The sequence below is a fragment of the Natator depressus genome, chromosome 3 (assembly GCF_965152275.1).
Source record: "Natator depressus isolate rNatDep1 chromosome 3, rNatDep2.hap1, whole genome shotgun sequence".
Taxonomy (NCBI): Eukaryota; Metazoa; Chordata; order Testudines; family Cheloniidae; genus Natator; species Natator depressus.
Genome location: NC_134236.1, coordinates 194861704 through 194874208, shown reverse-complemented (window position 1 = coordinate 194874208; position 12505 = coordinate 194861704). Strand labels below are relative to the sequence as shown.

The window sequence follows — 12505 nt, the reverse complement described above, 5'->3', positions numbered from 1 at the left end:
TCTGACTTTAGTTATACTGACCTCAAAAGTGAAGAAAGGCTGGCTGGGCTTTAGGTGGTGGTACGTGTGTAACTTTGGCGTTGTGATGTACCCTACATCCACCCACCCTGTGTTAGGGTCTGATCAGCTCAGCGAAGCGCTGCTTTATGCCAAATAAAGATACCCGAGTGACAAAGGCTGGCGTCGAACTGAGTTCTCGGGAAGCTGAGTGGGAACAGAGCTCAGCGGGAATAGCAACAGGCACTGTTTCAGCTTCGGGGCATGTGTACTGCTGCCTTCCGCTAGGTGCTCAGACGCCTAAGCTCCAGAGCGATTCACAAACCAGGTGAAGACAGGCATTTGCTCAGAGACCGCCTACTGGGCTGAGCTCCTCCGGCACGTTCATACAGAGCTACTACAACAAAAGTGGCCACCACAGGTGTTGGAACTGGGGTGCTGGGGGGTGTTGCAGCACCCCCTGGCTTGACGTGGTTGCCATCACATCCAGGGTTTACAGTTTGGTTCAGTGGCTGTCAGCACCCGCACAATACAAATTGTTCCAGCACCCCTGGCTGCCACCACTGCCCATAACATTTAGCCCAGTGGTTAGGGTACTCACTTGGGCTGTGGGAGAACCCCGATCAGGTCTCCCCTCCAACTGAGGGGGGAAGAAGGGACTTGAACACGAATCAGCATCTCTTTGGTGAGTGCTCAAACCACTGAGATCTGGGCTATTCTGATGTGGGGCTCCTTCAGTGCACTAAATAATTAGAGTCACTAGAGCAGGGGGGCTGGATCCTGGGTCTGCCTCGTGAGTGCTCTAACCACCAGGCTAGAAAGTCATTCTCATGCTTGTGCTCTCTCTCACACCTCTTTCTCTCTCTGGCCCAAGTGACACTTTGAGAGTGAGCGAGAGAGGGAGGGGAACACCCTACCAACTGGGCTAAAAGCGATGAGCTAAGTCCTCCTCCTCTTCCTCCTGCCATGCAGTTACAACACCTCACTCATTTTGTGCATTCAGGCCTAACCTAATTACTCATGAGAATTCAAACCAATATGATCATCCCAAACTCATGCCAAGAAAATCTTCATGATACTTCATATCTATTCATGATAGATATGATATAAATATAGAACTGTTTGTAATGTCTGTATATGAAGGAGTGGTGAAAGTGATGGAGGTGTTTAAAGACAGCGAAAGGAGCAGCTTTCTCACCCTAACCTGCCTTCTCCTCACTTCCCAGCAGTAAAAAGAGAGGAAGAAGCAGTAAATTGTCTAGGTTTGCCACCCATTCCAAAATTATATTGTGGTTGTCGCTATGTGATGACATTGCATCTTTTCATTATAATGTTGCAACATCCTGAAATTTCATAAGGCACAAGCATGGTCAACGTTGCCTCATGAGCTGCATTTAAGATTAAAGTCAATAGTTTAAAACTAACATGATTCAGAACTAGCCTCATTAGAGACAACTAGTCCTGGAGTTAGCTATGAAGACTGTTGTGGAAATAATATTATAAAGCACAAATATTTCTAACCAGCCCCGGGTCAGGAGGCTTGTCCAACAAATGTTCTGAGCAAAATATGCAGCTTGAACGTGAAGGGTAGAAATTTAGGTGAGAAAAAAAACCCCTCTTCCACTGCTGTAAGATGGCTATTGCTACTACTGCTTGAGCAATGCTACGGCTATGGTCGCATGACCCTGAAATTTGCAAAAGAGTCGCTTCGGCAGAGACTAACTGATGATACAGAACATTCAGGGAAAAGACAATTTCATTGAAGGAAACAAAAATATATAGGAGGGGAAAGGTTTTAGTTTAAAGAAAGAATTGTCCCTTGGGTTGAAACTATGACCTCCAGTGACCTTGTTTGCGGCTTTGGGTGCTGTTGGCCAGTTTTCCAAGCTGCAGGGCAATCGTTTTTCTCTCAGCTTGGTCTATTTCTCCTCTTTCATATTTTGGCCAAGTTTGATGCTCAGGAAAGTAACAGGTTGATAACGCTGGCAAGTGCAAGGCACACTGTCAGTGCTAGTCAATCTGTTCCACTTTGCTTTTACCAGGAACATCCCTGCTATGCTGACACCAGTCCTCTCCTGAGCAGAGACTTCCAACAGTGAAAGACTATGGCATGTGCTGGTTTTGTTATACCGACAAACCTTCAAATAAGTACTAAGTTAAGACCATCAAACTACTTTCACTTTTGATGTGTCTGATTTTAGTCTCCACAGGCGAAATGTTAGTGTATTTACCCACTCTTTCACCTAGGTTCACTAAAAGGAAAATAGCCAAGACCTCCACTTTGCTATGGGGTTCCTCAAGTTGACCCTGGGCACAGAGCTTGAGAGTCCATGGTCTTTGCTTGGAGTCATCATCACAGGCAGAGTTTTAAAAAAAAGTTCTCTACTTGATCTGTATCATCAGCAAACAGATGTACGAAGACTGACTGAATGGCTCTATTTAGAAAACGCTGACACTTCTGAACACAGGAGAATCTATAGCTTCTTCTTCCCTTCCAATCTGCCCCAGGCTAGGGCTGATATTTCTTTTTTTACCCATCTTTGCAGTGAATATTCATCTGACTCATTTGGCATGAAACAGACTAAAAAGGACCTTTTCCGATATTATAATTTTGTAAACACGGTTTGTTTAAAACCTCACAAATTTTATAGCTATGTGTTCCAGAAAAACACATCTTCTTCAAATTCCTCAGCTGACACGTCACCTCTGTGATGTGTTACACCCTGTCACATCACGTTACATTATACAGAGTAAACAGAAGAAAGGTTATAACCTTGGTGTGCATACCAACTGCCATGCAAGTATGTGTTTGCCAGCTATTCCTTCTATATGTATGAATGCTCTCTGAAAATACTAAAATCAGAGAAACTATAGGGTTGAGAAAGGAGCTAGGGTATATGAGCGAAACACACTTATGATACATTACGAACATGCAGATACACATCTAATGCTAAGTAGATAAAGCATGGAAAGAGAATCTCACAAATGATAGAACACTAATACTCTTTTACATGTACATAGTAGATTTCATCCAGCAGGATTACAGAATGGTTGACAATGAGCCAGATTCTGGCTGCTGTATATACATAAAAGCACAAATGAAACTGCACGGGCAGAAGGGGAATATTCTGGACTATTTTTGCTCTGAATCTGGCTTCTCCACCAGTCCCCAGACAGGCCACTCCACGGGCTCTCCATGACAGAAGTCATGGAGGGGCTTCTGAGGAGTTGCCTATGGGTCAGGAGATACAGTCTGCTGATTGTACACATTCATACCTTGAGCTAGAAATGGCAATTATATACCTCATGCAGGCTTGATATAATACCCACAAACTACATATTTATTCCATAAAAACTGTAATAAGAACACTATAAAGGTTGCAAAATCAAGCACTCAAAAGTTAGGAAACGTCAGAATTTAGGTTGACTGTGCTGTCCCAGTCTCCTTGTCCCAATCTCTCCCACCACAACTACCACTCTCATTTTACAGCTCCCGCCTCTACCTCTCCTCATCCTTCCATCCCAGTTTCTGTCCCCCTTTGACTCCTTGTCCCAGCCTACCTACCCTACTATGTAATGGTATATGGGTGTTACACCATGGCTAGCTCTTCCCCATTGCTGAATTTTTTTCTGTCTGAAATATCATCTCAGGAAGACAAAAGCGACAGGTCTGGCTAGCCTCAAAGCTCTTAGTATCTTTTAGGACATAGTTGGCAAATACTGTACTGGGGGTATTACAAATAAAATGGGAATCAATTCATTTAAAAATCGAGACCTAAAGTTGAATGGCCTCTTCATTTCATTTGATAGTTTGGGTATTGGTACTTTTAAAAAAACAAGTCACATTCTGTAGCAGACATTAAGTCACAATAAACAAGAAAAAAAGTTAAGGAATGCCATAATTATTCTAAAAACCTGACTGAAAACTATAAATCTCTTTCAAGTTCAGGTACACAGAGCCTTGTGTAGACCCTCTGCAGCTAAGCAAAGCAGCTAGCCTTTGATGTACTTATAATTATTAGGGGCTTAAGATTATGTCTTTAGGCAAAGCTGCCTAGCAGTAGGAAGGTATAGATCAAAACTGACATCATGACACAATGAAGTGAAGATAGGTGAAGAGGAGCCAAAAATAGTTTGGCATAACTCAAGTAAAACAAGTACCTGATGTGATGCTGCTCAAAGACAATGCTAGAAGTAAAGCAATTAGTGACCGGAACTGCTACAATATTAAGAATTGAAGATTTATTCTTCAGTAATGTTTAGAAGAAATGAAAACGTTAAGTAACAAAAAGTAAATGATAAAATCAAGCAGAACGTTCAGCCAGTCAATTCACAAAATGATGTGAAATATGTAACAACAACAACAACAACGAGGGTCTAACACGTAAAAGGAGGGATTCAGAACTAAAGATGCAGTAGGGCTGAAACCTGCAAGGAACTGAGTGCTCTGAGTTCCCACTGAAACTAATGGCAATTGAGAGCCCTCAGCACCTTGCATGACCAAGCCCTAATCCATCTTTAACTCATCCTGTTGTTCCTGAGTATTCGTGGTACCTCAGGTCAGCATGTGGTCCGGATCCAAAGTCCATTGACGTAAATCGGAATTTTTCTACGGACTTCAGTGGGTTTTGGATCAGATCCTATGTGCAGCAATATGTAAGCATAACTAAATGACTTAAAGAGATGCGGGGGAGCTTAATAATGCACTCATTATGCCTGGCACAGTATTCTGAAAGGTCACATGGTGGAACTCATTTCTCACTATAGGTTAATTGCCAATTGTGTGTGAAAGGAGCATTTTGGATTCAAATGGGTATTTCTTTGCCTCCTGGGGGAAAGAGTTATATTATTGGAATATTCTAAGCAAATGATTTGGCTCCTGAGGATTTGATTGACTTAAACTGGAAATCTAAATAAATGAACAGGAGTTCCAGTATTTAAGTTGGAGGCCCTAACTTTTTAGAACCCTTGAACATAAAGTTATGCGCATCATCTCCCTTGTCATTTGAAGGCCAGCACTGGAATATTCTTATCTGGAACAATTAGATATTGCTTTTTACTGTACAATACAACTTTATTTTGGATAACACCTTTTATACATACTATATCCCAAAACATTTTGCAGCATGAAATAATAAATAACAGCAGAGGAAGAGAGAAATCAGGAGAAAAGGTAAGTTTTCATCTAAAATTTTAAATGTGATGGAAAGACAATGAGGCAGGTAGATATGAGAAAGCTGTTCCAGATGGGCGGAGGCTCTCTCGCCAGCAGTGGAGAGGGTGTGTGAGGGGACCGAAGAAAGGCTATTGCTGGAAGAATGAAAGGAGTGGTGAGGGAACTGAAGAGAAATGAACTCTATCAGATAATAATAAAATAATAATAATAATAATGATTAATAGAAACAAGACGAGAAGATAACAGAGTATGAAGAACTCTAACACAAAGTGAAATGATGATGGCAAACTAGAGCAAAGCCAATCCCAGTGATTATTAGAGCACTTGGAGCAATCCCTAAGGGTATGAATGAGCAGCTCAAGAACACATTAGGAGTGCAAGACACCACGATCAGTGACCATCAAAAGACAGCGTTCTTAGACATTGTGAGAATTTCAAGGAAAGTCAAAGAGAACGAGTGCATTTGAGCACCTAAAATGCAGGAATTCTCCGACGGGTTTAATGAAACTCCTGACTACTCAAACATACAGAGTTGGTTCGGGATCAGAATATATTGGTGACCCACAGGGATAAATTTTGGACAGTAGCTTCCCCTTTTTATGCTTAAAGATCTTATATGTTGTGAGGGCCATTTGTTTAAAAGAAATTCCCATGATGTAATACAATCTAATAATAGTAATAATATAATAACAATAACACCACCTTGTTCTTATATAGCTCTTTTCATCAGTAGATCTCAAAGCACTTTACAAAGATAGGCTAATGCAAGTCCCTGGATAATTACAAAAGCAAGGAGGGCGATTTTAAATTTGATTTTGAAATGCAAGTGGAACCAGTGGAATTCTCTGAGAATGAGGTGATCTGCCTGAGTTCTTTGTAGCTACTCCTCCTAGCTTTCTCCTACTATATAGTCTATGAGAAGAAATATTGCAGAATATCTGTATCATTGTAGCTGGGTATTTAAAAATATTTCTTTTTTTTTTTTAAGGGAAAAATCTCAAATTTTTTTCTTGTCAACTAATGGACCACTGAGTAAGTCAGCCCCAAAGGGCTTTTTAGAACAGTGAAATTAACACATCTCCAGTTGTTTGATTAAGGTACCACTATTAAAAACATTGCCTAAACATTAGAGTTACTAATATTTTAAATTTAATTTCTAAGTAAAGGTATAGGGCTTCACAGTTTGCCTTTGAACTATGCAGCATTTATCTGCCTTTCTTGTCACAACATGAATCCCTTTTGGGTGAAAGCTATTGATTTGAAGGTTAAAATAAATTCATCTTGCTGGGCTCTAATGTAATTTGTTGGAAGCTGGCCTTGGGAAACTTTCTGACATTTACTACATATGCTCTTCATTGGGTATTCATAGTGCAGTAATGTTTGAATGGCTGAGTTCTTTACCTCCATGATCATTATTAAACATGGCATTTCTTAACACATTGTGCCTTGTGAGTTCTTTGTAGCTTTGTAGCTGTGGTTTACATTAGCAATCTATAGTCTACTGAATTGAACAGATGTGCTCTTCTACAGGGGAGAAAACAATATCTAGTTATTTGTGCTCTGGTAGGGTATGTACAAGAGCTAATACAAATCCTCTACTAGTAAGCCTAGATTTCTCTTTACTAGATATTTTAAAAAAATGTCTATATTGTTCACATCAATATAGCTAACTGAGGAGTACAGAACAAGCTTCAGGACAAGGTTATAGTGAAATCACTGAGCCTTTGCCAAGAAGCTTGTGTTAAAGATCTGCTGTGGAAGTAATTCAACAGAATTTAACTTTGGTCCAAAACTAGATTAAAGACAGCCATAAAATCCATGGCCACCTGTCTCCAGTTCAAATTGGAGTTGGAGAAAAGGGAAGGACTTTGCATTTCTACTCTGGGAAAGTGTACAGTGCCATTATTTTGATCTCATAATACCACACGATGTATTCTCATAGGATTTCAAACATCAAATCCGTTGAGAATGCTTTCTCTTAAAAAGCTTTTATCGAATTAATCTAACAATGTCTGTTTAGGCCCAGATCAAGGGCAAGGAATAGCAGAGAGCCCAGCTGACTCCACTTTCCCCCTGCAAAACCCTGAGTGAAACTAGCTGTGTTTTACCTCCTGAAACACAAAGGAATTTCAGTGGTTCTACCGTGTTTTCATCAGAATCATCCAGGCATTCTTATTGGCCATAGGATCCTTTGACAGTTGCTTCTTGGATATATGCATGGCAAACTCTGACCATATAAGGAGCTCAAATGAATTAAAAATCCAGAAATTACACTGAGGAACAATTGCGTCCTTTGCAACATTAAGTCTGGCTTTTGCCGTGTTACACTGAGCTATGCTCAACCAGAATGTGGATGGGAGGGATTGGTACAGGGATAATATGCCACTGAGAGATAAATGGTTTGGGGGACAAATATTATTTAGGGAGGGATCCTCTGGCCTTCATGAGTCATCCCTTGATTTTACCATCACCTTACAGAGCCCCTTCCCTACCTTAGCGTAGAACTTGGGCCCAGCTGCCTCTATGATACACCACTTGCACATCACACTGTCTGTTTGCTTTGACTGCTGCCTTCTCATTGAAATTTGCAGTGCAAGTGAAGGGTTTGATCTAGGAAGCCTCAAAATTTTGGGCCCCACACTACAAGAAGGATGTGGAAAAATTGGAAAGAGTCCAGCGGAGGGCAACAAAAATGATTAGGGGACTGGAACACATGAGTTATGAGGAGAGGCTGAGGGAACTGGGGATGTTTAGTCTACAGAAGAGAAGAATGAGGGGGGATTTGATAGCTGCTTTCAACTACCTGAAAGGGGGTTCCAAAGAGGATGGCTCTAGACTGTTCTCAGTGGTAACAGATGACAGAACAAGGAGTAATGGTCTCAGGTTGCAGTGGGGGAGATTTAGATTGGATATTAGGAAAAAAATTTTCACTAGGAGGGTGGTGAAACACTGGAATGCGTTACCTAGGGAGGTGGTGGAATCTCCTTCCTTAGAAGTTTTTAAGGTCAGGCTTGACAAAGCCCTGGCTGGGATGATTTAGTTGGGGATCAGTCCTGCTTTGGGCAGGGGGTTGGACTAGATGACCTCCTGAGGTCCCTTCCAACCCTGATATTCTATGATTCTATGAAATGCCCTTGAAACAGAATAGCAGAAGAGAGGAATGTGGGCAGATGGCACTAGAATGGCATGAAGAGAAACAGGGAGTGGGAAACAGGATGGATGAAAGGTCTGGGGTCACAAGATGGTGAAGAGGAAAAGTAAGAGGTGGGAAGGGAAAACAGATAAGGGAGCTGGATAAAAGCCTGGCTTCAATAAAAGGGGCCTGGACACTCAGACTGTCTCTCAAAAATGGGAATCACAATACACTGGGGCAGCTGGTAACTTAATTTTTCTATGCACCCTTAAATGGACATGTAGTATTTTGTACTACTGCATACATGGTCTATAATGAAAGATTCTGTTGTAATACATGCACTCAAAGAGGCAGAGTTAAGATTGTTTGAAGAGTAACTCTGACGCTTCTGACTTTTGCATGATTCACTTCTCCGAGTTAGTGTTGCATTGACACTGTAATTTACATATAGGGTGGTCACTGAGTTTGCTTGTTTTGAGTGGTTAAACAATGCCCAGGCCTCAGAAAACCTTCTTTGCTAATGATTCTTCCTTGGGTCACAAATTTAAAATTAAAGCAGCATAATGCAAAAGTTCAGTGTATGTTTAGAAGCAAAAGAAAACAAAACCGTTAGCTCTGTTTTCAAGTACTTAGGGCCTTATCCAATTCCTGAACTCATGGCAAGATTCCCACTGATGTCAGTAGAAACTGAATCAAACCCTTAGTGCTCCACTGTTAATATAATGAGGCTTCACTACAATTTATCAGGGGGGCATTGCATGTACTAAAAAATGTAAACCACCCCGATATTAATTATTCAGAAAACGACAACATCTTAAAGACCATGGTTAAAGATGATGGATTGACTTTATCATTTACAATGAAGGAGTTTACTTTAAAATAATAATAATTAGCAGTTACAGAGAGAGGGCTTTCCATGCAAGATTTTTCATACACTTTAAAAGCATTAATTTAACCTCATAAAATCTCTAAGTATTAGTATTTCTATTTTACAGATAATGAAACAGACTCAGCGAGATTAAGGGCTAAACTTGTAGCATTAAGTGTGTACAACTGCATATATACATGTGTGCCTGACTAACTCTTACTCGCAAATATGCTATGTGCCCATACAAGTCAGATTTTTACAAGCACACATAGCCCATTAGGCACTGAACTAGCAACATGCACACAAAAATACTTGACTTGCACATATACATTGGTATTTGCATTCATAATCAGATATGTACAAATGTAAACTCACAGTTATAATCTTCTATTTTTGACAATCTGGCCCTAAAAAAACTTGCCTAACCCAAGTTCACACAAATTTTCCTTCAGTGAACTGTGGCCACTGGGAGCGGCGGATGGTCGTGCCTGCGGACGGTTAATGTAAACAAACTGTCTTGCGGCCTGCCAGCGGATTACCCTGACGGGCCGCAGGTTGCCCACCACTAGCTACTATGCTCTTTCTTTCTCCCTTACATAGGGCTCTTGCCTGGAATCTTCTCCTGACTTCCCCGCCCTCTGATTCCTGCTACAAATTTAAAGAAACAGAACAGTCTCCATATCTTTACGCTTCTCTTTAAAGAGATTAAGTGAAAACACAAGAAATGATCAAACTTCTACTTTGTGGGGGGAAGAGAAGTGCAAGTTGTTTTGCCCAGCCTGCCAAGTTACTGACCCAACTATGGGCACAGTGCCGCAATCTTTGCTCACATAGATATTTCTTACTCAAATACCAAGTCCCATTGACTGCAACAGACCTACTTTAGAGCCGGATTGTGAAGCCCTTGCTCAGACTGGAGAGCATTTACCTCAACTGAGTACTTCCAGAGGCTTCACAAAGTGAATCCCATTGTCTTCACCAGGACTACTTGTGTGAGTAAATGCTCAGCCAGGTGAGTAAGGTTTCCACAACCTGGTCCTTAATAAATAAAGTTGACTTGTGTGAATAAGGATTTCAGGATCAGGACCCTTCGCACTTAATCTCATTACAATGTGCATGGAATTCATTAACCCTTTTTCTTATTTTCTATAAAACTGTGGTGATTTACACTCTTTTGCTTTGCAGCCCACACATTGACACAATTCTCATTTCTATACCCAAAGGCAAAGCAATGCTGTTTTCATAAGCTTACCTCCTTCCCCTCAAATAAAGACACCACCTTCTTTTCCAAGAAAACAATTCAAATTAACCAATAACCCCCTACAAGTATAACATCGTGGTGATGCAGAACAAGTATTGATTAAAACAAAAAGGGCTTTTTAAAAACAGCATTAATTCTTACCAACTCCAGTAGTTATTGATTCTGCATCAATGTCGTTAGCCTTTTTCTTTGCCACTTCAGCTAGTGCCAATTCACCCTTATCTACTGCAAGGTAATGGATGTCCTTTGGAAATAAAGCAAAATAAAAGATTAATCTAAAATGAATCAGACAAGTAACAAAGGAGAATTTGAAAGAAAGAGGCTCTTTTCTTCCTTAGAACGCAAACACAAATGGAACAGATGAACCTACTGTTATATTTTAATTTTCTTTGTACTATTCTTTCCCTATGCAAATTTATTAACCCTACTCATGTTGTTGAAAGAAAAGTCTCTGGTTAATACATAAAACACTGACCATCCATGAACCGATAAAAGTGAGGCTGACGACTCTGCACGTATAACTGAAACTTTAGATGGATGCTTTAGGAGTCTGGTGCAGCTGACCTTAGCTGCCGCAACATGAACCGAAGTGGGACTGGCTGGCAGGTGGCTTGCCTGTCTTGTTTGTGAGGCCATGGTGTTTACATCTAACCAAAAGCACAGGATGACTCCTGATCTAATGTTTGTGATGCAGTGTTTCCATTTGGTATGAGAGTGATGCTGGAATAGGTTTCAGTGTAATGATTGTCCTATTGCACTGTAAATTCTTTGTGTGAGGTGATGAGGATTCTCACTGCAATGATACTGGATGTATGCTACTGAGACTAATAGTGCTCAGTGACTTGAACATTCAAACAGATTATGAGAGTTCTGAGTCAACTCAGGATTTCATGGGCACTATGACAACCATGGGTTTAATGGCCGATTACTGTAGGCTAAGCTCATAAAGGTGGCCACACTCTGGATCAGAGAGCTGTATATTATTCCCATGTCACTGGTCCATCGTTGCCTTCTGTAATTTGAGGTCAGTGTCCATCTGTCCTTAAGGGAAGAGGGATCTGTTTTGATGGTCTAACCTTTGAGGGTAATGCCTCTCTGACATGGATGTGCACCAACAGCCAGGCACAGCTTTGTTTACTGCAGTAAATGAAGAGTACTTCCTTGTAACTGAGTTTCTACGAGGTGGAGTCTGCCTAGCCACTCTCATGGGATGTGCCAGCTGGTGCAGCTCTGATGGTGGAACCTTAGCTAGCCACGTCCACTGGAGAGCCCACATGTCCCCTCCTGTCCCTACCCTCACTGTTTCAGACTGTTTGAGGGGTGATGCTATAAAAGGGGAAGTGGCGCTCGCACTGCCTCAGCTCCTTCCACTGCCTCCTCAGGTCTGTGTTGTAATTAGGACTCCAAGGAAGAGGGGAAGATGGGTGCGGAGTGTGAACATGCAGAGTCCATCTTGAAAACCCTCTGTTACAAGTAAGTAACCACAAAGTGGCTTCTGCACATTCCCACTCATGGGCTAGACTGGCTAGCAGTACTCCTTCAAAGGAAGGTGGGATGAGGAGTTCTAATGAAAATGCAGTTGTGGGACTGCACTGCCAAACTGAACATCTGACCTAGAGGCTAGAATGATCCAAGGCATGCTGCTCTGTGAAAAGGATGGATGAACCTCCAAGTAGCAGCCCTTCAGATCTCTATAATTGGCATAAGTCTGAGATATGCAGACAATGCCACCTTAGCCTAGTAAAGTGTGAGACTTAGTTCCCTGAGGAAGAGGTATTGAAGCCAAAAAAATATGTCTCCTGCATGAAGAGTCTAATCCATCTAGACAACAACGGTCAAGAAACAGGTTACCCCTTTTTATTTTCTGCACAGGAAAATAGGAGAACATCTAAAGTTCTTTGTCCTATCTAAAGAGTAAGCCAAAGCTCTGTTTACTTCTAAATCATTCTAGTAGTGTGCAGCATGGCTTCAGCCCTTTGGGCAAGAGGTTTGGGGCAAAAAAGATGAAAGATTGAAAGATGAAATAAAGAACATTCTCCCAGAGGTTCATAAGGTTGCTTCATTAATTGT

General features: G+C 41.2%; 1 protein-coding gene across 4 annotated transcripts in view; it reads right to left on the bottom strand.

Annotated features, from left to right (window-relative positions):
* The window catches only part of WDPCP (WD repeat containing planar cell polarity effector), a 253054-nt gene that overhangs the window by 53626 nt on the left and 186923 nt on the right, over window positions 1–12505 (bottom strand). For all 4 annotated transcript variants that reach the window (XM_074949587.1, XM_074949584.1, XM_074949586.1 and 1 more), the window contains one exon: window positions 10577–10679. In XM_074949587.1, the coding sequence (XP_074805688.1) occupies window positions 10577–10679 (103 nt within the window). The remainder of the gene's footprint in view (window positions 1–10576; window positions 10680–12505) is intronic.